The 26,346-nt window shown below is 39.9% G+C and overlaps 1 protein-coding gene across 3 annotated transcripts in view; it reads left to right on the top strand.

Moving 5' to 3' along the window:
• The first annotated feature begins 2,961 nt into the window (after window positions 1-2,961).
• SLC44A1 (solute carrier family 44 (choline transporter), member 1) overlaps window positions 2,962-26,346 on the top strand; it is a 156,011-nt gene continuing 132,626 nt past the window's right edge. For all 3 annotated transcript variants that reach the window (XM_012721388.1, XM_004677460.2, XM_012721387.1), the window contains exon 1: window positions 2,962-3,253. In XM_012721388.1, coding sequence (XP_012576842.1) covers window positions 3,218-3,253 — 36 coding nt within the window. In that variant the 5' untranslated portion in view covers window positions 2,962-3,217. The remainder of the gene's footprint in view (window positions 3,254-26,346) is intronic.

The following is a 26,346-nucleotide window of genomic DNA, read 5'->3' as shown; positions in this document are numbered from 1 at the left end:
CCAGCATTAAGATCTCTATCCAAAGCTGGAAACTCTGAAATTCACACAGCCAATTATGCAATACTAGACCACTGGGAAGCATTTCTGGCTGGCTCTGTTGGTGATCTGCTTTTACCCTGCAGCACCAAGATTGATAGACCTTATAATTTTAGTGGTTAGTGCAGATGCTGTTCTTATGTAAGTTAAAAAAAATCTCTTTTTTTCTCAAAAGTGAAAGAAAAACAAATCTAAGGCATTTCCAAGTGGCTTGTTTTGATAATACTGATAGTGGAAAGATCAGCAACCTGATTGTGGGCTAGAGAAAACAAATTCTCCTTACGATGTCTGATTTTGTTGTAGTTTAATTTCATTGACTGTCTAGGCTTGTTTATAAGAAAGAGTGAAAGGGAATAGTAAATTGCCCCCCTCTAAATCATTTCTTTTATGAGGTTTCCTGAGGGATAAGGGGGATGGAGAAAAGATTCATTCTTAGAAGGTACAGAATATCAATTTGTGAGCTGTTAGTTTCTTTCATGCTGATGAGGAAGTATAATTTTAAAATATCACATTCATATGCATATATGATGCATCATACATAATTAGTATATTTACAAAGCACCTTGCCGAACCTTAGAACTCCTAGTTACATTAACCCTTCAAGGGAAAACTAGAGTTCAGATCTTTCAAGCACTATGGAATGTGGTCTTTCAGTTATACTTATCCATCACTCATGTTTTGGAGGAAAAGAGACCTCCAAAAAAGTGAAATACATTTTTTTCTGAAACACTGCCACAGTCTGTTACATATTTATTTGCTTTGCAGTTCTAATTACAAAATAAGCACTAGCTACTACATGGAATAACTACACTAGCCAAAAAAAAAAAAAATTTATAATCTGAGAGAAATGCTCCCATATTGACTCTGCTAAGAGAAAACAACTCCCCTTTCCTTGAATATAAAGAAGGAAGACAGATGGCTTCTTGTTTAAGACTATAATTTTACTTTCAGCCTCCTCCCTCAGTTAAAAACAAGATGTACTTTGAGGCTTTGAGGGAAAATCTCAAGGGGAGTTTTTTCTTTCTTTTTATTTTATTCCTGCTTGCTTTGAATTATTCAACGAACATTTGAGACAGCTGAGGGAGATACAAAGGAGAAATGCTTTTCTTGTTCTCAGGGAGTTTACATTCGAATTGTGGAATTTACATTCAGAATTGGAACCAGAGTCATTGAAGTTTTATTTTTTCACTTCTATTTCTTCTATTTAAAGGCCTATTTAACTGTTAACACCCTTAGGATTCAGCAGCTTGGTGGTATGGTGGACTCTCAAGTCAAACTAAAACCAAACATAGGCAAGAATTACTGGTCGAAAACAGTACTCGCTGAGTGCTTACGTGTTAGTTATAATCAGTCATATATGCACACATATAAATCTTCCCGACAACCTCCTGGCTAACTCTATTGTTAGGGGTTCACACCAGAGAACAAGGTTGAGACGTGGTGCATCTGGTATTGGACTACACCAACCAGAATTTCTTGACCTTGCTTAGACTCCCTTTCAACATATACTTTGTTTAAAACTTGCTCTTTTATTTGGGGGAGGCAGGCCTTCTAGAATCTCACTCTCTTGAATTTTTGCAAATAACCTTTTATTTCCCTAAACTGTTTTGAGACAGGATAAAAAGAAACATATAAAAGGTTTGTAACAGTGCCTGGTATCTTAGTTCTTTTCATATTAACCATGTTATTAGCTTTGTTCCTGTCATCTTGTAACTGTTCTCATCTTACATTCTTCCATCAATTCTTCTGGAGTTGTACATTTCTTGACAACACCTACTCTAACTTGTTGCTATCTCACGGTATAATGACGTCGTAGCAAGGGCAGAAACTTTGCCATTTTGTTCACCTCTTTATGCCCAGTTCTTATGAGTTACCGGAACTTAGAAACATTTTTAAAAAAATATACCTGAACTAATAATACACATTTATTGTTGGGTGGGGGTTATCTTATGTAAGGGAATTTAATTAAGATTCATGTAAGTATGAAAAGCCTTGAGAACTTTTTTTTTTTAAAGATTTATTTATTTATCCATAAAGAACTGGGGTACAGGTTAGAGGTGCAGGGGGGTGAGAGGCTTCACCAGAGACAGAGCGGGGAACAGAACAGGCAGATCGACGAAGTACACTGCTGAGGGAGCAGCGGGCGGGCCAGGAGAATTCTGCACGCCATGTGGTCACCTCCGGGGCAGGAGGGGACCGGGGCAGGCGGGGACCGAACTCATGCGGAAGTGGCTTTAGCTTCTTAGTGCTGTGATTTAACCCGCTGCGCCACCAGGGAGGGCCAAGAGAACTTTTTAATATTCCCTATTTCCTGCAATGTATAAGTCTCGACCTCGGTTGCTTGTCATTAGGCTCTTGGTTCACTTCAAGGCTTAGTTTCCACATCAGCAAAATGGGACTAGTCGCAACAGATGCTTCTTCAACTTCTATCACCCTACTCCTTCTCCAGGGGAGGTTCACTATATATACGCTATCTACTGAATAAAGAGCGGCCGTCGCAGAGGCATGTAGCCATTAGCGTCCTCAGCGTTCAAGTCTAGTAGCGAAAAGGAGCAGCTCCTCGCACCTCAGCAGTCTCCCGTGTCCGGAAGCAACCCGGCCCCATTTCGGCTGGGAGCCTGTTCTGACCGCGGGTTCCTCAGCCCCAAGCGTCTGCGGGTCCCGAGGCTGCGCTCTGCCTCGGTGCCACAGCTAAATGGTTTCGGCACTGCGCAGGCTCCGACGCTCGCCGAAGGGCCCGGCCTCGTTCTGGACGCCGCCGCCTGGCCGCCGACTCGGCGCTGCACTGGGGGCGGGGAGTCTGATGGGAGACGCGCGCGGCGCTGAGGAGGCGGCGGCCTGGGAGAGGGAGCGAGAGAGGGACTGGGCGCGGGAGGCGGGAGGCGGGGGACAGGGGGAGGCGCCGCCGCCGCCGCCCGCCCCTTTCCGCTGGGGAGCAGCTGCAGCAGTAGGAGCCGAGCAGGAGCCGCGCAGCCGTCGCCGCCACCACCGGGGGATGTGGCCGGCACCCGCCCCGAGCCGCGCCGCCTCTTGAGTATCTACCGCCGTCCGAGCAGCCGCCGCCGCAGAACCGTGTAGGGCCTGGCCGCGCCCTCCCCGGGCGCCCGCTGGCTCGCATGCCGAGGGGCTCCGGGGCGTAGCTGCGCGCCCGGCGCCGCCTCCGGGCTCCTCCGGCCCCGCCATGGGCTGCTGCAGCTCCGCCTCCTCCGCCGCGCAGGTGAGGGGCTCCCGCCTCCCGGCCGCCCGCCTGGATGCCTCTCCCGCTTGGCGCCGCGGTCGCCTGCCGCCCAATGCCTCTGGCTATCCGCGAGCCTCCCTCCTGGCCACTGTGCACTCCAGAGACTCCCATCCCCGCTTCTCCCTGCTTGTCCCGCAGATGCCCCCGCGTTCGCTCCGCGGCTGCTGGCTCCGCGGCTGCTGGCCCGCAGGGGCTTCTGCGGGGCCCCCAGTGCACCCCGAGCTCTTCCCTGCCCCTTCCCGATTTGGCCTCCACCCAGTCACACCTGAGCGGCCCGTCCCGCCCGCCTGCAGGTAGAGGCAACACTGGCTCTTCCTCTTTGCCCTGAGTGGCACCCCCTTTCCTAGTCTTTGGGCCTTGCGCCTCTCTTCCCTTCCGTGGAGTGCTCCCCCTTCCCCCTGCAACATTCACTGACTATATTTTCTGTGATCCCGGAGCTGTACCCCCAGTATGGGCTCTTCGCCCTTTTCCCACCTTATTCCAGTTTCTGCTCCATTAGATATTCTGCCCTTTTCTCGTGTCCACCGCCCCTCCCCCCCACCCCCCAGATTCAAGTGTTTAAGTGGATCCTGGAGCCCTTTCGTGGCCCAATTCCCAGGTCCCGCCCGCTCCTTTTCCACCATCTCCCCTTTGTGCCTTGACCCGGGCACCGCGGCCTCCTTGCTCACCCAGGCCCCTGCGGGAGCGCGGAAGACTAGGCTGGGAAGGAGATTGGGCACCTGGTGGGTGACGGGAGCGTTAGCGAAACTCCCTCTTTGTTGCCAGTGTAACAGGAGGAAGAGGTGCCGAATTTAGTTTTTCTGTGGGCACTGGCAGAATGTTGTCGTTGAGGACTGAGATGCAGAGATTTTTTTCCCCCAGCTTCTACCCAGCCCCCATCCGAATTTCTCTAACCTCCCCCTCCTGCCCATTTGAGCCCTTAGCCTGGATGGAAATGTTTAGACAACTGTATAAGGATCGAATGTAATAGAACTTGACTGCTGGCCACTAATAACTGAGGCGACCTGTTTGTAAATTACCTAATTTAGTGGATTAGTGAGTGTATTTACAAATACGATAAAAAGCAATCAGAAATACTGCATCAAACTGTCTAGTGCTAGTGTATGAAAAACAGGCTTTGACAACGCCTGGGATGTCATCTCACAGTTTCATTAGCGTAGAATTTAACTGTGGTTTGTGTGGTTTTTTGGAAGGGTGGGAGATAGAGGCTCTTGTTTTTAAAAATAAAGGCCAGTTGTTTCTTGGTGAAGAAAAACGCTAGTTTTGGGGGGAAAAAATTCCTCCAGAGATCTAGCATCTGTGATAATTCCAGAAGTGTTTTGCTGCTGCTAACTGACTATATATAACTCAGTTTTAAATAACCTGCGTACTTGTTCTGAAAATCTGAGATCTGCTAGAGAAAATGACTAGAATTGCACATGAATGGAGGATATTTATATCTTTATCAAGTATCCAGCCTGTTTGACCAGTTGTGTGTATATGTGTGTGTGTGTGTGTGTGTGTGTGCGCGCGCATGCTTACTCGTGATCTTTTTTTTTCTTTTGCTAGGATCATAGGCTGATTTTAGTTAAACCATTCTATACAGGTAAAATAGTAAAGAAAAACTATGTGGTTGTTATGAAGAGGTGGGTAGATCAGGAGTTTCATTTTAACAGATAAAGGTGATACAGATGTAGAATTACACAATATCTTTCAACTCCTTAGGGATTTAGTGGGGCAAAAGGGTCTTCATTGTATAGTATACATCTAAAACTTACTTAAATATTATCACCGAGCAGGTGTCTCTAAAGAACTGGGCTACTTTACCTCCTCTTTTGCTGGTGAAATGCCTTTAAGACAGGATAGTACTCATACTTTACGGCTGGATGACCTGTTTGGTGCGTTAACAATTATATTTAGGAGGGAGTGACGCCGCACCAAAACTGTCTAATAACAGGTAGTGGGGTTTGGATTGGTTTGGATTATACTTTTCAGAAGGCTGTCACATTCATTTTCTTTGCTTTTTTCCTCCTATTACAGTCAGTTTCCTTTATGCCATATTCTACAGACAAGATGCATGTCATGCACCCTCAGGGGTGCGATTTTTTTCTGTGGCTTCCGGTAGCCAATCATCAATGTTACACGCCTTCAAGTTCAGCTTTAGGGACTTGTCGAGTTCAGTGGAGCATTGAGTAGCAGGTTTTATGCCAAAGAGCTAGTCATCGCTTTTTTTTTCTTTTTCTTATTTGAGATTTTAACAGCATTTGTCATAATGTCAGATATTGTCAGGCTGCTGGCATTTTTAAGCTCTTTTCAGTAGCATCTCCAGTTTTGAATAATATTGTATCTATATGTCTTGTGTTGAAACAAAATCACAATGCAGCATCAGATTTCCATATGTGAACTCCATATCTCTTTGAGCATCTCTAGGAGGCCTGTATTGTATTTTCAGACAGAATATGTTTCATCTACCCTTTCTCCTGGATTATAAGCTTTCTGGAGTATAGTAAACACTTTGTTTTCCACCTTTTTATTCATTGAGTGCCTCCCTAGATCTTGTTCATAGTATCATGTACAAATAATCAATGAACAAAATATATATACACCAATTTGAACATTTCGCTGGCAAGTAACATTGAATATCAGCTCGGCCTTATTCTTTGCTATTTTACTTCCATAGACTGGTTGATTAATTCCACCAAGATCTCCTAACCTCAAATTTGAACTGTTAAAGTTCACCTCCCTTTCCCATATTCTTTCCTGTTTTGTCAGTGCTACCTTCAGTTTACAAGGTTGAGCAGGTTTTCCCTTTCCTCCTGGTCCTCTCCTTAAGGCTTATATTTTAGTTGGATCAGTTGGCTATAACATCTTAAAAGAGCTCATCTGCAAACTAATGATAACCTGCACGGCACATCAAAACAACATGCTTTGAGGTAATTTGCAGTTTAGCTTAGTTTTTCTCAGAAGTATCTTCAGCAACTTTAAAGCCCTGGCAGATTTTATCAATGTAAATATAGTGTGTTTTCTTTTTGTAGTAGGGATTAATATTAATTTTGAACTCTGAAATATTTTCCCTTATAGACTCTTTCTGTGTTGTACTTCCTCATAAAAGAATTTATGTATGGTCTTTCTTTGAGACTGTTTTCATTACTTATAATCTGTGCTGTATTGTCTTCCTTTTCTTGGCATTGTCTGGATATTGTAATTTGCCATCAAAATAATTATTCTAATTTAAGATCTAGAACAAAGAAAAATGTCACGTTCTATACTAACTTGTATTACATTGCTGCAAGAGCAAATTATTCACAAAATAATTCATGCTATACCAGTTATGAACATCTATGGCTCTTAAATATCTAGTGATTTAGGCTCTGTCTAGAACATGTAACTATGGTTTGCTTTTTATTAGTGACCACTACAAGTTGTTTGCCAGTATTAGTCATTGCTTAAAGCAAGTCAGTACATGATAGCCTTTGCCTAAAAATCTCTTTGAAGGGGACTTGAAAGTGTGATTGTCCTGAGTTTCTTTTTACAGCACTAATCCTTTCTAAGACTCTTAAAATTTATTCCTAACTCTCCATAATTCGTTTGTTCTGTTATAACCTGACATAATTTCTATTCTTAAAATGTTACACTTCAAAGTTCACTTGTAAATCTTAAGATTTATTAAATGTTCTTTCCCATTGACAAACCAGTTTGAGTGAAGGAGGCTTTTGAAAGATTACTTAGCAAATTGCCCTAAGTCTTTGTCATTAATGGCTAGATCATTATTTCTCACAGCAGTGCTTTGGAGGCCAGGAGATTTTGCTAGTGCTCTGAAGTTCTATGTCCTTCAGTTTTAACCTTAGAAATTGTGAGAGGGATGGAGGAGAATCTTTCTGATTGAACAAACTGCCCCTTATCTCTCTGACTTTCAGGGGAAATGGTACTTATCTACTATCTTGTCCCATGATCTTGTAAGTGAGAGTTATATATTTAATTTTCTTTTTCTAACTCTTACCTTGTTTTGGGAGTAATGAAAAACAATCAAGTGGTTTGCAAATACTGGTTAGCATTTGAGTATGTTAACAGAATTTTTTTTTTTTAAGATTTATTTGTTTGTGCATACAGAACTGGGGTGCAGACCAGAGGCTCGGGCGGTGAGAGGCTTCACCAGAGACAGAGTGGGGAACAGAACAGGCAGATGGATGAAGTACACTGCTGAGGGGAGCAGTGGGCGGGTCAGGAGAGGTCTGCAAAGCCATGGGAATCGAACTCATGCGGAAGTGGCTTTAGATTCTCAGTGCTGTGCTTTAACCCGCTGTGCCACCAGGGAGGGCCTTAACAGAATTTTAATAATACTGGCTTCCCATGTGCTTTATGGAATTTGAAGTCGCATGATTTCAATAAAATTCCAAGAGTATTGTGAATTACCGAGTGGACTGTGTTCCATTGAAATATATCTAGCATGGCCCTCCCTGGTGATGCAGCAGGGGTTAAAGCACAGCACTAAGATGTTAAAGTCACTTCAGCACGAGTTAGATCCCTGCCTGGGAGGTGATCCACATAGCGCAGGTGATCCACATGGCACAGCAACCCTCTCCTCTCCTTACCTGCTCACTGCTCGCCTCAGCAGTGTACTTTGTCAGTAGACTTGTTCTTCTCCCCACTTTGTCTCTGGTGAATCCTCTCACTGCCCCTGCACCTCTGACCTATACCCTAGTTCTGTATGCATAAATAAAAAAGAAAAAAAGAATGTTCTCAGGCTTACCAAATAGTATTTGATGTGTCATCTTAGTTAAAAACATTATTGGTTTGGAAAGAGAATTATTTATATATATAAAAAAACACTACTGGTAATTAGTTAATAGCAGTATTTCTCTTGCCACCCATCAGAAGAAAGGAATATTTAAATTTTTTTACTTTGGCTCAGATTATTTTGGGGACTCTGGGAGGGTATTAGAAATAAATTATTCTTACTATCTCACTTTTCTCTTGAGCTGTGTTGAATGTAGAGGTATGAAGTAGTCCAGGTGAGACTCGTGAGGTAACTCGAAGAAATCTATGCTTTGTCTTTCTGTAGTACTGTTAATTCTTAATGTCTTAAGTCTTCTTATTTTGCCAACCTTGGTTGCACAACCTTGGAAACACTTGGAGAACTTTAAAAGGCTCTGATGTCTGAGTGCTAGTCCCAAAGACTCTTGTATTTGATGGCCCAGGGATCCTAGCTGAGTATCAACATTTTTAGAAGTTCCCCTAGTGATTCTCATGTGCCAACAAAGTTAAAAACCATTGTTCTATAATACCTTTTCTTTAGGTATTTCATCTCTTTCTGTGTTGTCAATGACAGTATGCTGACAATTCTCTGGCTAAATTACTAAATTGAAGTAAATCCTGTACCAGCCTCCTCTAATCTTTATATCTGATTACTTATCACTTCCACGAGAATATCTTGTAGGCAACTCAGAGTTAGCCTGTCTAAACTGGACTCAGTTTGCACACACACACACATACACACGCGCCTTTTTCAATATCTCCAATTCACTAAATGATGCCCATATCTTGATATGAAAACTGGAAACCTGAGGTGTGTGGAACAACCTGCCTTTCATTTTTTTTTTTTCATATCTAATCACCACATCTTGCCTTTTACTTTTAAAACTACTGCTAGCACCTAGTCCAATTCTTTGTCCTTCCAGCCAGAACCTTGCTTACAAGGTTCAGACTCCTGCAGTGGCTGGGGATAGCTTGAGAGTGGTGAGACTTTTAACTCCTGCACCACAGGGGAGGAGGCCCTACAAGTTTTTTTTTTTTTTTTTTTTTAAGGACAAATAGAAGAGTCTCAATAGAATTTTAATCACAGTTTAATTAAGCAGCTTATCTGTTGCTAGGTATATATCTCATGTAGAAACAAGCTGTAAATTACTGAGTCACCTGGGTAAGAAAGGACTAGTCCACTGCAAAATGGGCCAGTTGAATTTACGTGGTAGTTTTTGTTATAGCAGGAAAAAATGAATGGGACTGTAGGTCTGCAAATGCTATAGATATTTTTAGGTAGTGTCTTTAAAGAAAAGTACTTGAAAAACTTCAGTATTTAGAGACATTGTTACCTCTACTTTGGAAGTTTATCCTGTGAAAATGTTTCAAGTTTCTGGCATAGTAACATTTTTTCCCTTTAAGTGCTTTTTTGTTTTCTCATTTATTTGGAATATAGTGTAGCTTAATGTTCCTATTTTGAATTATGGATGGCATCAAACAGTACATCTGTTAAAAAATGATTTTTGAAAGATTTGTATTTTGGGGTAAGTTTTAATATATTCAGTAAGGGGTTACAAGTTTTATTTTTTTTCCCTTGGTGGACTCGTGATTTCCTGTCAGTTTTGTATAATAGAATTTACTCTAAAAACATTTGGCCAATAAGCTGCTAGAATTAATTATTTGTAAAAAGAATATTACTCTTTTTATCTACTCTCTACAGCATCCCACAAACAAATATTTATTTAGTTGCTTATTTAGTATGGGAACTCTAAAGAGCTTTTTTCCTGTTAATTTTTAGGTTGCTAGGAAAATATTAAACAGAAGTGAAAATATTAAACAGAAGTGTTTGATTTTTAGCTACATTTTATAATGTGAAATAAAAACAGCACAGAGATGGGAACATTGAAAATGTTTACCTCAAAATTAGTTATCAACTAATCAGCTGTAAGAAATTTTAAAACTTACATGTAAATTGATGAAACTAAGGAATGTTTACCTCACTAATTGAGAGGTAGGGTGGTTTTCTTTTTGGTTAGTCAGTAGGCTTACTGTCAGTAGGACTGGAGTTCTTCCTTTTGACATTTTCAGAAGGGTAGTTTTTTCTTACTTTGCTTCCCTTTCCATCCTTAGGTAGATGTGACTCTTCAACAGTCTTGCTGAGCTGACAATCCCCAGTGGTTTTCCTTTAATAGGAGTTAGGGAGGGCTGCATACTCATCCCTAAACAATCTCTAACAAGGGGGAGGAGAAGGTCTCAATAATTGGCTTAAACGAACCAGGATTTCCCTGTGAGTCATATGAAGGGTGAAGCAATAGTAGGACAAAATTAGGACTGCCAGCAAAGCAGAGGGATGGGAGGAATGGTGACTGGGGGAGCAGCCAATGGTATCTGCTAAGTAGTTTTACCATTTCCTGCTGTCTGTAAAACACATTTACATAGAATTTCCTAACATTTTCTTTTAACTCCATTATAAAACTTTTCACAGCTCATAATTGAAAACCACATAGTTGTCATCTTATTTGCCCAAGAGATAGTGCTTTGGCACTATTGAAACCAGTCTTCTTTTTTCCCACTCCCATGCTTTCTGAGACATGGATAGCTTTTGGAGAAAGAAGAGCATTTAAGGTCTGAGTAATGGTTAAGTGGCTAGCTGGCATTCTCACAGCCAGTGGTTCCCAAGAGAACATTGGAGGTTAGTATAACCTCTTTTCTTTCTAGGTCTGCTATCCTTAACTTCTCCTTTTTATGCATGTTTATATCTAATTGATACTCTTTTTTTTCCTTTGACTCTTTTCCCTAAAATTTTCTTTATTCTTTTTCATCCATACGTGATGCATTTGAGCCATTATACTGAGTAGAACATACTAAGAGAAGGAAGGAAAAAAAGAATGTCTTCTTTCCCCCCCACCCATTCTTTTTATAAGCAATAATAAAATGAAGATTCATCATTATTTAGAATATTTCTATGAAAATATCTCTCTCAGTATAAAAATTCTCTGTAACAAATAGCTAATTTGGAGAAATAAAGAGCTAATATTTAAATATGTTCAGTCTTGCTAATCAAATTAACTAAAATTGAAGCGCAGAAACATTTTTTTTTACACATGTAACTGGTAAAAATTAACGGAAAAATATTAATTGTTCATGTGGCTTTGATGCTTTATTGAGAATGATCCTTTTGACACTGCTTGATGATATACATTGAAAAGCATTAAAAAAAGATATTATCATTTATTTAATAAAAGTATAGTAGTTCTATGTTTTAAGGATCTTTCCACTGGGTATTATTTATAATAGCAAAAGAGTTTAATTTTAAGTTTCATATTTCTAGTATACAGTTTGCTTCCCTTAGTATAAAATTCAGTTGAATTTAGGTTATTATGTGCAACTTACTCTCCCACAGCCAACAAAACGATGCTCTCTTCATGGTAAATGATCCTAACATCCTTATAAAAAGTCCATTCTCTGTTGTTGCTTTAAAGGGCTGTTAGGGCCCTCCCCTGGTGGCACAGCGGGTTAAAGCACAGCACTGTGACACTGGGCGCCTCAGTTTGAGTTCGATCCTGATCCAGGAGATGAACCTCATGGTGCAGCAGACCTCTCCTGACCCGCCCGCTGCTCCCCTCAGCAGTGTACTTCATCAGTCTGCCTGTTCTGCGCCTCACTCTGTCTCTGATGAATCCTCTTAACCACCCCTGCACCTCTGATCTGCACCCTAGTTCTGTATGCATAAGTAAATAAAATCTTTAAAAAAAAAATAAGGGCTGCTAAAATTCAGAGATTATATGCCATCTTGTAATGGTAGGACTATGGACTCTATAGCCAGACTGTAGGGGTTTGTATCCCAGCTGGGTTACCTGGGCCAGGTGTTTAAACATTTTGAGAGTCAGTCTCCCCACTTGTAAAATAGGAACAATAATAATTCCAATTTCATAGGTTATACATAAATAAATATATGAATAAAACCTTTCTCTTATGTGCACACTGCACAGCCTGTGAAAATATCTTAGACTATCAATATTAATGTGAATTCGGTCTCTCAGATGTTCTCAGATCCATTAATCCTGTCCTGTGTCCTACATCCTTTGAATTTTGGTAAAGAGACACCAACTTCCAAAATGTTAAATTGTGTCAGGAGGATGAGTAATAAGGTTGCAAAATAAACAGAAATAATAAAGAGTAGCTCAGTTGAGTGGTTTGGCATTCAGGGGATAGGGAAACTGGGAAAGGAAGGCTTAGCTGGAGAATGGACTTGATATCCTGAAAATGAACCTTGAATGAGGGAACCTGGAATGAATGTCAGGATGGACAGATTTTAGTTGAAAACAGGGAGAAGAGAAGACGTTCCAATAAAAGATAATCTAGAGTGAAGGAGACCTACCTAGAATGAAAAAAAGAGATGTTACCTGTAGGGGAGGAATTGCTATTTGAAGGGGAGGGAAATGGCCGTTGTTGGAAGAGTTTTCAAAAAGAGTGATTTAGGGAAGATAATTAACCTGACATGCTTGTGCCTGACAGGGCAGAAAGGTTGGCTGCCAGGAAGATGTTTACTACTTCAAACTAAACAGAAGACACATTATGAAGTTGAAATAGGACCTTTTCCTGATGTACTCTGTATATTTGAGATAAAGGGTTGAGAACTGGTTTACAATGCCATTTAATTCAAGCTGGGTATTGTGACTGGTAGACATGGAAGTTGAGATGGAGACTAGTGTGCCTGGAGGGGACGATGGATCTGATTTTGCATGGTAAAGTTGAGGTGATACTGAGACAAATATCTTCACATGGCAGTTTCCCAAAGGCAGTGGGAAATCTGAACTGGATTTCAGAAAATACTTTTTAAGTCCGGTGCATAGAGGAGATGCTTGAATGAGGGTTAAAGGGGAGCATAGAGGCATGATATAGATTAGATGCAGAAAATAATCATCATATGTTGTTAACTGGGGATTTCCCTGAGCTCACTGTCTGTTTCACATAATAAATTTCATATTATTTTCCTAACTTTGAAATGGAAATGGGTACTACTAGTACTTGTATTTATTTTTTTTTTACACAAATTAGGAAACGGAGACTGCTAATTTATAAACCATAGAAGCCACAGAGCAGAAATAAATGCTGGAGGCCACTGATGCATAATTGCACAAATGCATAAATTGCATGGTAACAGTTCTCAGTGGATCTAGAATAGCCATCATGATCTGGTCCATCTTTGAGAGACCCACTCCGTTAACAACAAAACAGTTCTCTTTGGCCCTTTGCCCTGGTGATACTCTGAACCAGTTCCATTCTCTTGTGATGACTAAAAATAACACTTTACAATAAATCATACCTTCTTTGTTTAATAAGAGGAAACAACAGCACCCCCAGCCTCCCAATCCAGAAAGCACAGGTCCCCAGGTAAAGACTGGAGTAGTTCATTCTGTATTTCTTGCTGCATTAATGTCCCTCTCCCTCTGCTGTACTGGGAACTACTCAATACAGCAGAGGTATTAAATACAGCAATATTTTTAAAATAGGTACATTTAAATAGGGTACATTAAATATGGTACATTTAAATGTACCTTATTAGGTAACACTTTTCTGTTCTTGAAATTCAGAGGTAGGTGTGTGTGTGTGTGTGTGTGTGTGTGTGTGTGTTACGACATTTTGGAGCTGGTATAAGTGGTGGTAAACTTCAAACTCTAGGGACCCCCTGATTGCTTTGCATTCTTCCTGGCCCTTTCTATTTTCCCTTTTTCTTCTAAAAATTGAAGTCTGGGCCCTCACTGGTGGCGCAGTGGGTTAAAGCACAGCACTGAGAATCTAAAGCCGCTTCCGCATGAGTTCGCTTCCCGCCTGCCCCGGAGGTGACCACGTGGTGTGGCAGACCTCTCCTGACCCGCCCGCTGCTCCCCTCAGCAGTGTAGTTGTCAATCTGCCTGTTCTATTCCCCATTCTGTCTCTGGTGAATCCTCTCACTGCCCCTGAGCCTCTGGCCTGTACCCCAGTTCTGTATGCACAAATAAATAAATATTTAAAAAAAAAATTGAAGTCTGAACAAATCTTTACCATGGCAATAAGTTTGCTAAGTGGGACTATCTTGTGCCCTTTCCTCATAACTCAGATTCTTGAGAATATAAATAAGAAATACACATTGGCGATGCATGATTTATGCAATTCTTGATGTATTTGATGCCAACATTATTTAGTACTGCATTCCAATAAGGCTCAGGGCAGCGTCATAAAGGAAAGGTGAAGAAAATGTTCTCAATGAAGTTGACTCTTCAATACAAATGATTGGTGTCCATATTGGATCCAGGTATGAAGGCAGAGATTTTTACTATCAAGGAAAAAGCTAAAACTTTTTTATTTACTAAATTGTCTTTAGAAACTCAGTATATTTAAGTAAGAGTTTTATCTCTTGCTTGGTTGGCCTTGAAGTTTTTCTAAGATCTCTTCTGCTTGTGGTTTGTAGTTTTCATGACATTTCTGAAACCATCAAGTGTTGGAAGACAGTTCTAAAGACATTAAGTTTTGAAGTCTAGCATATCAAATACATTGGTGGCTAGGCATACTTTTACATTAAGACAAACATTTTGCAGTAGGCAGTGTAGATAAAGCAGATTTCAGTCAGGAAGATCTGGAAATAATCCTTTAATAAGGCATCTTATTTTAAAATTGAATACAATTCTAATTTTTAAAAGTGGTGATACTTAAAAAGTTTGTTGTATAGTCTGAGAATGTAAGCCAAGACCAATTGGAAACATGTTTCTGTAGGGGTGGTGGCAGAAAGGGAACCTCCTAGCTGGAAAGCACACCTCCCTAGCCTGCTACCTGCCAGACTAAGCTCAGAAGGTGGTTCTCCGCATGCCAGCCCACTTAATGATACCAGTGCCACTTATCTAACAATACCTTAGTCAGGGTTTCTCATGTATGTGCTCTCAGGCACCAGGATATTCCTCCAAGATGATCTTCCAAGAAAATGTTCTGAAGTCAAAAACTTGGGACGTTCTTGCTCATTCTTTCAAACTGTACTTCCTCCTCATGTTGTAGAGTCACAGTGCATATCAGCATATTAAAGGCTCACTCTCCACATACAAGCCTTATCCCTACCTCCAGAAAACCAGCATGACTTTGCTTAATTGGCTTTCATTGAACTTATTTGTCCTTTTATAGTTTTTCCCACTGCATCTTGAAGAACTAGTCTGTAGAACAAACTTGAAGAATAAGAGAAATATTCCTTGTCAGTTCCATTCACCAAAGCGAATGCAATTGAATGCGGTTGTTAGAGCAGATGGCTCTTGTAGGTAGGAAATGCTCAGATCTGAAGCAGTTGGAGCACATCACAAACTTCTATGTGTTCTTTAAAATATTGTCAAATAATGTAATTAACTTCAGGTTACTCAAGCAAATTATAATAGTTTAGTATCTTACAAGGGAATCATTTTACAGATTGATAATTCGATACACAATTTCCAAAAAAATCCTTTACCTTTGAAACTTCAGTATCTAAACTGCCATGAGGCCAACAGGTCCTAATAGAGAAAACCAACCATGTACCTGAAGGAGTTGGTTTTCTTCCCTCTGGGCCTGTTGCAAAGACTTTAGGAACAGTGGTAGCTGTCACTTAACACTCAAATGGCAGTAAGGATATGGGGCCTACTGGTCAAATGCTAACTGTCTTTTGTTGGAGGAAAAAACAGAGATGATGTTAAGTGTCTTAACAAATAATATGTCCTCATTAAATCTTTATTGGATAAATGTGAGGATATAGCTTATTCAGATGCTAAGATTTAGGTGATAATGCCAATAATGATTAACATTATTAAAACATATACATTGTCAGTGGAGAGGAGTAGGCATGAGCCTGAAAATTAAAATTAGCCACCAGGGCCCTCCCTGGTGGCACAACAGGTTAAGCTCAGCACTATGAAGCTGGCTTTAGTGCGAGTTTGATCCCCAGCCCGGGAGCTGACCCACACATGGTGCAGCAGACATCTGCTGACTCACCCACTGTTCCCCTCAGCAGTGTACTTCATCGATCAGCCTGTTCTGCTTCCCCGTCTGTATCTGGTGAATCCTCTTGCCACCCCTGGGCCTCTGGCCTGTACCTCAGCTCTGTATGCATCAATAAGTAAATCTTAAAAAAAAAAAAAAAAAAAAATTAGCCACCATTCAAAGTGTTTTAACTTCATTCTCTGGACTTTGAACCTGACCTTGCTAGCGTGTGTTGCTGTGTTGTAATGATGTATTGGAGAAAAAAGAGCAAGTCATAAGCCAGAGGCTGTGGGCCTCACCAACATCTAAGATTACTAGGCAATCTGTACTGGTGAATAGATTTCTAAGAAAAAGACTTCCCTTTCTGTTCTCTCCGCCTTCTTCCCAAACACACCATTTTTTTTTATTGGCCTGCAGTGCAGAAGAGTAGCACAATGAAAGTTCTTCTGACCGTTCTCAGTGCTGAGACCATAGAGTTACAGATCCCACATATTTCATTCAAAGTATGGCCATAGGGTAAAGCTTAGTAGCTGCATATGACCTCTGCTATGACTGTGTGCAGGAGTGAGGAAGCTCTCAGTGGGAAAGACTGAAAAGAAAACAAAAGAATCATGAATGATGGTAAACTAAAAGGAAAATTCCAAGCTGGTCACATGCTTTTCGTAGGAGTTAGCATTTATTGATTAATGTGCTGCCTCTAATTACTGAATTCAATCAAAAAGTAAGTTTCCTTTTAGAAATATTCAGTCTGTTTAGGGAAGGGATACAGAGCAGTGGAAGGACCTGGACAGAGCATGAGATCATACTGGAAACACTTTCTTAAATAGCCAAAAGTTAACGCTGATTTACAATATGCAATGTATTAATAATCAGCAAATTCTAAACTAACTTTTACAATGAAGAACTAGAAACACAAAAGTGCCTTAAAGGATCACAGGCTTTATTTTTGAAATATGACCCATGCCTAGATTTACCTGCTGAGGACAGAGTTCAGTAAACTGAAATTTGTTGTATCTGTAGGTGAGTATTTTATAATACAGAGTGAAAGGTAAAATACTGTCCTTGAGTAGAAAAATAACAAAGCGTCAGAGGCCTATGGCAAGTCACACTGACTCTTGAAATAGTCCCATAGAGAAGAGAATACCTATATTCCTTTGATATTTTTATTTCCATGCTGAAGTGACCAGCACTTAAGGTGTGATTTTTGTTCTTTGATAGATTAAAGTTGCAGAAACTTTAAAGTAGAGCAAATAAAAAAAATGTACTTTTGTTACTTTTGTCACTGTTGTCTGGTGACTCTTGCTGCTGGTGTGTACCTTTGTAGACTGAGTCCCAGATCTGTGCTCTCTCACCCTTCTGGGACACCATGTGCTTTTGTCATGGTCCCAGACTCACTGCTAAGAGAATGGTGCACAGGGGATTCTTCAGTTTTTTACCACTGCATCAGGCCATATTTTTGTTTCACTTACAGATTTCTCCCACTCAGACATGTATCTCTTCTGCTCCAAGTATTTATATAGCTCATCTGCTTCTAAAAATATTTTAGGTGATTCATAATCAAATGTAAATATATTTAAGATTTTTGAAATGAGAAATCAAAAGTATGAAGGAAATAGAGGAAGGAGAAAGCATACGAGTAAAGTGCTTGAGCTGTTTTCAAATACCAGTGTGTTCAGTCCTACTTCAGAATGGTAGTAATTTAAAGGAGATTGTTACAAGGAATCCTCTCACAGAACCCCACAAAGGGCAGGTCCTTAAGACTTCACTGTAGGGTCTTCCTTGGTGGTTCAGCGAGTTAAATCCACAGCTGCTTCAGCACAAGTTCGATTCCCAGTCAGGGAGGTGACCCACATGGCATGGCCGACCTCTCCTGTCTGGCCCACTGCTCTCCTCAGCAGTATACTTGGTCAGTCTGCCTTTTCTGCTCTCCTCTCTGTCCTTGGTGGATCCTCTCACCGCCCCTGCACCTCTGGCCTATATCCCAGTTCTGTATGCATAAGTAAATAAATCTTAAAAAAAAAAAAAGGAAAAAAATATCTTGGTACTGATTCTGAACCTAATAGCCAGATAGAATACATGTGTACAATCTGCTTTTAATGTATGGTTCTCTGTGTGTATATTTGAAACTAAAATTTTAGTTTATATAACCATTTCTAAATGTCACAATTCCATATCCTATTGTATTTTGCACCCCACCCTCCCATTCTGATATGATTTAATTTTTATTTTTGTCAAAGCTATACATGCATATATTTTAAACTGCAGACATTTCTAGTTGACCTTTTTTAAAAGCCTACCCAATTTCCTGCTGCCCAGAGGCCAATCACTAAAATCTTTTAATATGATTTTTGTTTTCTCTTTGTGTCTCTAACATTTCTAACATTTTTTTTTTAAAGATTATTCATACAGAACTGGGGTACAGGCCAGAGGTGTGGGGAGTGAAAGGATTCACCAGAGATAGCGTGGGGATCAAAACAACAGAATTGAGTGAACACACTGCTGAGGGGAGCAGGGGGCACAACAGGAGAGGTCTGCTAGGCCAAGTGATCAACTCCCTGGCTAGGGATTGAATATATATAATGGCTTCTGATAGCTTCATAGTGCTGTGCTTTAACCCCTTGTGCTACCAGGGAAGTCCTGTGTCTCTAACATGTTTATATAGCTATTTACTGAATCTCTGACTTTTAACATTAATTTTGACTTTCTTCACTGTGAAAGATGAAGACAGAGCTCTCTTCTAACACCATCCTTGGCCCTGTCCTATATCCATCTGCTGGACAATCCAGGCCCTTAACCTACTTTTTGCTGGCTGTAGAGACATCATAGTTTTTGTTGTTGTTTTAGTTATTTATGCATACAGAACTAGGGTATAAGCCAGAGGTGCAGGGGCGATCAGTGGATTCACCAGTGACAGAGTGGGGAGTGAACAGGCCTACTGACGAGTACGCTGGTGAGGGGAGCAGCAGGCGGTCAGGAGAGGTCTGCTGCGCCATGTGGTCACCGTGTAGTCACCTCCGGGGCTGGGATCAAACTCATACTGAAGTGGCTTTAGCTTTTTAGTGCTGTGCTTTAACCCACTGCACTACCAGGGAGGGCCCAGAGACATCATAGTTTTATTGGATCAATGCTGAGTCTTTCATTATGACTATAAAAATGTGATCTTCACAGCTGAGTCATATATTTCATTATCCATACACAAATTTTGGTTACCCTTGGAGGTGATAAGTATCTTGTTTTGCTGTTTACCTAGTTTTATATTTGCTCATTAATAATTGACCTCTTGCCTAGTGTGAATTTTTTTGAGTCCGCTCAGATACCCGAGAGACTCTTCGAGTTCAGTTTCCTGAGGTGATCTTGCCATAGTTCTGGTCGAAGTTGATCACTTTTCAGGCCTGCTACAAACTGTTATTTTGAATTCTGTCCTCATATTATATTAGGGATTCCTTTGTGTGTTGATTCAAATCCAATTATTTGAATTACCTGTATTTTTAAATTCTATTTTTAAATTTATTTACACTAAAATTCACTTAATGTGCATTTCAGTGACAGATCCAGAGAACTATGAAAACACTACTACCAAAATACTAAATAGAACCTACAAAAATGCTCTCGTATTGCCCCTTTATAATTACCTCTTTCCTGCTCTACCCTGGCAACTTCTGATCTGTTCTCTGTCCTTATAGTTTTGCTTTTTCCAGAATGTCATTTAAATGAATCATACAGTTTGTAGATTTCTGAATTTGGCTTCTTTCCCTCAGCATAAAACATTTGAGAGTCCTCATTGTTGTTATATGTTCCAAATGTGTTCCTTTTTATTACCAAGTAGTTTCTCCATTGTAAGAATTTAGCATTGTTTTTCTTTTACATGGTTTGTTTCAACTTTGCGGTGATTATTGATAAAGCTATTGTAAACACGTATAAGCAGTATTTTTGTGTGAATGTAAGTTTTCATATCTCTTTGGGTAAATATTTAAGAGTGGGATATGAAAAGTGAAGGTTAATAAGAAATAGCCAAAATGTTTTCTGAAATGGCTGGACATTTTGTTTTCCCATAAGCCATAAATTCCAATTTTTCCAGGTCCTTGTTTGTCCTTAGTATTATCATTTTTTTCCCATTTGTTGCTGTTAATTGCATATTATTTTGTGTTTATAATTTCCCTAGTGACCAGTAGTGTTGATAAGCTTGTGCTTATTTAACTCAGTCTTGGTGAGGTATCTTTTCAAGTCATTTGCTCTTTAATAGGATTGTTAGGTTTCTTATTGTTAAATTGTGTTTGCTTTGTTCATTCTAGACAAGCTCTTTGTCAGATCTATATATGACTTGCAGATATTTTATTCCAATGTTTATTGTATTTTCATTCTTTTAATAGCTATTTCAAAGGGCAAGCATTTAAAATTTTGATGTAGTTCAATTCATCATATTTTTTCTTTAAATAGTTGTGCTTTTGTTGTCAAATCTAATAACTCTGACTAGCCCAAGGTCATAATAATTTCCCTGTCATCTTCTAAACTTTCTGCTTGTGCATAATTTTTTTTTATTTTTAAAAGAAAAGGGAAAACCAAAACCTTCACCACCACACACAATATCCCCTCCATTCTGACTCCCACCTTCACCCTCATCACTTCTGCTACCTCAGTTCTGTTTTCACTATCTATTAATTTATTTTTATTTTGTTTCGTCTGTTCATCTGCTTAAAATCCTTGTATTTTACAAATAGGTGAAGTCATCCAAAATTTGTCCATATCTTTTTATGTTCAATTTGCATAATCCCCTTTAGTTTGTTCTATTTTGCTCCAAATGGCAACATTTCATTTTATAGCTGAATAATATTCCATTGTATATATGTGGATATATCACATCTTTTCAATCCAAGGGATGGAAGTTGTTCTTAATGTGGAAATATGTGAACTTCTACTTAGCCTTTTTGTTGTTTGTGTGAGTAACCTTCCCAGCCTACAAGCATAGAAGAGGATAGAAGAGGGGTGGAGGGTGGATGGTTGTCTTATTGACAAAGATCTAAGTATTCTTTGGTGGCCTTGCAATATACCTTCCATTTCTTTCTTTTTCAAGGAATGGTTTTTGTTTTTGTTTTAAATTTGTATTTATTTATGTATACAGAACTGGGGTATAGGCTAGAGGTGGTGGGGGGGGATGGTGGTGAGAGTATTCACCAGAGACAGAGTGGGGAGCAAAACAGGCACATCTACAGAAATCACTGCTGAGGGGAGCAGTGGGGAGACAGGAGAGGTCTTCTGGGCCATGTGGGTCATTCCCTAGCTGGGGATTGAACTTGGGATTCAGTATCTAGGGATAGCTTGATAGTGCTATGCTTTAACCTCTTGTGCTACCAGGGAGGCACCTATCCTTCCACTTCTAATCCCACTGTCCACCTCCAGTCCCAGAGATACCTTACACCATTAATTCCTAAAATTTAGAGGAGTTGGTGGCATACCTTTCCTTCTTAGTTTTGCTCACTGTTAACTCAAAGTTCAACATTTGGAATCAAGTAAATCAATTATCTATTTTTTTACCTGTCATCTAAGTACCAATGTTTTAAATCCACTTAAAATCATTTTAGTGGAGTTTTGAAAGGGAAGCAGAGAGAAGTGCATATATTTAGTGACTCGGCATTTATAAGTCCTAAATCTTTCATCTGTTTGAATTCTAATTTCAGTTTTATTAAATACATTACATATCAAAAAATCTCACTAAACCGTTGTAGTCAGTAGTTTTTTTCTGGATTCTTAATGTTTCGTGAGGCTTTCAACAGCTTTGTTTACATTTGTTTACAGCTTTTCAAAATTCAGTTGTCATCTTCCCCATCCTGAGGTTCATTTTCTCTCTTTAAAAAAAAAAAAAGATTTATTTATGCATATAAAAGCTGGGGTACAAGCCAGAGAGACAGGGAATGGTGGGGAGAGAAAGAGTGGGGAGCAGAATAGGCAGACTGACTGCAATACCCTACTGCGGGGGTAGCAAGTGACGCGGGAGAGGTCTGCTGTGCCATTTGGGTCACCTCCCTGGCTGGGGATAGTGTCATAACTCTGCACTTTAGACCTTTGCACCACCAGGGAGGGCCCCCATGGCTTTGTTCTTATAGCCATCTAGGCATTCCAGGCCCCTTGATTTAACCAGAACTGGCTGTCCAGGTGATTTTGTCTAAGAAGTTACTGTGGGTATGCTTCTGAAAATTCATTTTACTGGTCTTGGTCAGAATTTTTTTTAAAACAAAAAAAACACAGTTTTAAGTCTTCTAAGCTCAATACAGATCATCTTTATTAAACCTCATCTTTACTCTAATCAACAGTGTCTCATTTAACTCTTCAGACTTTAATGCAACACTTGGGATACAGGAGCTACGTTCTAATTCCAGCTCTGCTTCTAAACTAGCTGTGTGTCTTGGCTGACTTAATTTCACCTCTCTGTGTCCTAGGTTCCTCATCTGTTGACTGGTATCCAGAATTCCCACTCCAGGGTGCTCCACAATCTAGCCTCCACTGGCAAACCCTAATGTTCTTGTAATACTGGATTTTTAAAACATAAGCACAAATTTTGACTTTCCCTAAGAAATCTAAAGGTGTTGATTTGGACCTAGTTTTATAAGACCATCATGATTTTCTGGAATTCTGACTTAAGTATCCAGGGTGTTTGCTATTCCTTTGCCATGCTTTATTATCTGATAATTTATTCAACAAATCGGTGGTGTCTTCATGTTCATTTGGGGAAGGGCTTGTTATTTGTGGGGTTAACTGTGGGATGGGGTGGTTTCTTTGGAAACTTCCAATTCACTACCTTTGTGCATTTGGGATTATTTATAATTTCTATTTATTGCTAAAAATATTTTTTTTTATTTCTTTTCAGGACCTCTCTTTGGTTGGTTAGCTCTTCTCCAGACCATTCTGCAGTTCTAAATATATTTGACCTGTATTTTGGTCCACTTCCACAGAGATAGTATTAGAGATGGGATCAACATATTTTAATGAAATTGAGCTATTTCATGTTCTTCTCATTCTCTGTACTCTTATTATACAAGGTCATGACATTAACAAGGAATGACTTATTCAGCTATATGTGCTGGCTCTTTACTTCTTCCTACCAAGAGGTTGTTTACTGCTTCCTTTTCTAAGAAATCACAACTCTCCTTTGATAGTCTGTCCTAGAATTTTACCTAAACATGAAGTTATGCTAAATTGCAACATTTATGAAATTCACTTTCTCTCCTTTTTTATAAATGGAAGGGGGGGGTGGGGGTGTTACATTAATCTCACTGTTTTACATTCTTTTAGTTCTTTGTTGTTGCTCTAGGGTTGCAGACAATTGCTGAGCAAATTGCCCAAGTCCTCTTAGTGCTCAGACCACCTAGTGTCTTAAGACTACCAGTGTTTGAGCTCTTCCTTGGCAGCTAGGAGAGGCAGTGTCTTACTCTGTGTTCTCGGCACGTGCACTAGTCTAACACGGAGAAGACACTAAGTGTTTGTGTAAGCACACTGAGAGCATTATAGGTTTCTCTCTGAATTCCCGCACCTATCCATCTTTTAGGGATCAGGGTATACAGACCAATGTTGTGTCTCATCCTTCTAAATTTTGATGATACTTGTAAGAGTATACTTAACATACTTGTATTTAACGTATCAAGATTTATTGAAAAAAGTCTTCAGAGTCCCTGTGGGTATTGTAAGCATTGTGCTGGGTTTTGAAGACATAGAAATGAATAAAACGACTCCGGTTCTCATAGTGCTCACCACTCAGTGGAGAGGAGAGCATTAAATATGAAGTTTTGTGTGTCACCCATCATGTGCACATACTATACTGACATTGGAGAACATCTTTGTGATGCTTCCTGTTCTTTAAAAATATTTCTCCTAGGACTACTTATAGTCTCTTTCTTTTTGTTAGAATTTTTATTTATTTTTTGTGTAGAAAAACTAGGATGTAGGCTACAGACGTGGAGTGTGAGAGAATTCACCAGAGACAGAGTGAGGAGCAGAACAGGCAGATCTACTGAAATACACTGTTGAGGGGAGCCGCGGGCAGGACAGGAGGGGTCTGCTGCGCCATATATGGGCTTAGGTCCTTGGCTGGGGATCCAACGGAGGCTGTCTCTGTAGGCCTTTGCGGTGGTAGCACTGAGACTTTTGACATATATAGACATGTGGCAACATTGATGCTCCCATCCCTTTCAAGTCATCATTGTCTTGTGTTTAAGTGTCTGTTGTATTATCTCCATACAGTAGCCTGAGTGATCAACAAACTAATTCAGATCCCATCTTCTTTGAGCTTATAGCCCTTTAGTAAATTCTGTCACCTGAAGCATGACATCCAGACTTCTTCTGGACCTTAATCTGACTCTGCCTATTTCTTTACCTTCCCTTCTGCTATTGTTTTTATCGTGTTCTGAGGTCATTGTTTTCAAACATGTTCAAGATATCTTGCCTGGCTCTAACCCTCAGTTAATATCTTAATTCTGAAACAGACCTTCTAATCTTTCATTTTCTATTTCCTTATTTGATAGTATTTATGTAGTTGATCACTAGCTGAAATTGTTGACCTATTTTTACTCATGTCTCCTTCCATAAGCTGCGTGAGCATAGAGATTGGTCTATTTCGTTGATTGTTGTACAGAGGGAGTGTAGAGCTAGCTGGTTAGGTAGCTGACCTGCATAAGCTGCCAGGTAGCAGACTGAGACTAGGTGCTTGCAGACTGAGACTAGGTGCTTGAGGGAGCCAGAGGCTGACAGGCAAAGAAGGCTGCTAGCCACAGAGTTAGCAGGCATGAACTGGTATCCACAGGAGACCTGTAGGAGAGACCATAGTAGCTTGGGGTTGCTTCACACATCTTTACCTGAGATGTAGATTGGGGAAATAAGGCCAATGGAGTAGTGGAGAAATACCAGACAGGGGAACAGTTATAAAAAGAAACCTACCCCAACAGTAACAGTTCCTTGGGACCCCCTCCTGCTGTCAGGAGTCTTTTATTTTTTTATTTTTATAACAGTTTATTTTTACATCATTTTGTGCATTTTTTTTTCCATCTCAATTGTAGTCCCTGCGGGTTTCCCATCACCAAGTCACTGTGTGCCATCACCATAATCCCGTGCACTTCCCTCCCCACCCCACCCCCCGTTTTTGATCCCATTCCCACTGTACCCCCAAAAAATGTCTCTGGTATATGGCTGATCATTATTCTTGTTATTTTCTTACCTGGTCCATTATACTCCTGTTAGGAGTCTTTTAATACATGTTTGTCAACCTTCAGTCCTGTGTGTTGGAGATTATTCCTCATATTCCTCAGTAGCTAGGACACAAGAACCCAGCCAGTCAGCAAAAGTGTCCTCTGTGCTGGACCAGGCACTTATTAGATGAACACTGTTGGCTGAATGAAATAGTATCAGTTTACATTCTCCATTACTCCCTTTTTAGTTTGAAGTCTTTCTGCTGAGATAGACCCATTCCTGGGCAAACATATAGTCTTTCAGACTTAATGAGCTTCCCTCTGGTTGCATTAAATGCTTAATCTTTGCAATACCTTAAAACTGTAAAAATCTAAATTCTGTTCTTTGATATCATCTATGGAATGAACAGTTAACTTACAACATGCTTCTTATCTCTGTTGCAATGATAAATGAAAAGTGAAACTGGCTGTATTTTCTTTGGTTTCATAATTTCTATTTCTGCTTGCTTGTGTTTTTGATGCTCTATAATCTTAGCAGGCTTTCTCTCATCTCTTGAGTCTTCCTGTTGAAACTTGTTAGGCTTATATAGCGTGAGATGATAGTTCTCTAGAAAATTCTGAGAATTCTAGAAAATTCTGAGAATTGGTTTCATGGTTGTAGCTATTCTGGAATAGATCTTTCTTCTCTATATTCCCTGGTATCATTAAAAACAAAACAAAAGCACTTCTGTCAATTCTGACTGAGTGTGGGAAAGACTTATTGAAAGAAAAGGAATGAAAATTGGTTTTGAAAGATGAATACTAACTTTAGTGGGACATAAGATAGAGGAACTTATAACTCCAACCTACAAGAATGCCCTGACTAAAAGCATGGAAGTATAAATGTGTAATGTGTTTCGCAGAAACCTTTTAGAATAATGAGCATAAGTGTTCAGATATAGGCTGGCACAGATTATGACTTTAAATGCTAGACTCAGGATTATGGGGGTTGTATATTCTGGTTTTATATTATTTTTGTGTTTTGAGTATAGGAGCTATTTTATTCTTTTTATGTATTTAGTCAATTGAAGGTGAGAGACTCCTTACTCCCCAACCCCACCCCCACCTTCCCCAGTAGTACCTAATATAGTAGCTTGTATATAATAGGTGTTCAATGTTGAATTGAATTCTGATAAGAGAGTTTAATCTTCCCAGGAACCTAGATGG

This window comes from Condylura cristata, unplaced genomic scaffold (genome assembly GCF_000260355.1).
Source record: "Condylura cristata isolate star-nosed mole 26May11 unplaced genomic scaffold, ConCri1.0 scaffold00006, whole genome shotgun sequence".
NCBI lineage: Eukaryota > Metazoa > Chordata > Mammalia > Eulipotyphla > Talpidae > Condylura > Condylura cristata.
This window is presented reverse-complemented; position numbering and strand designations above follow the sequence as displayed.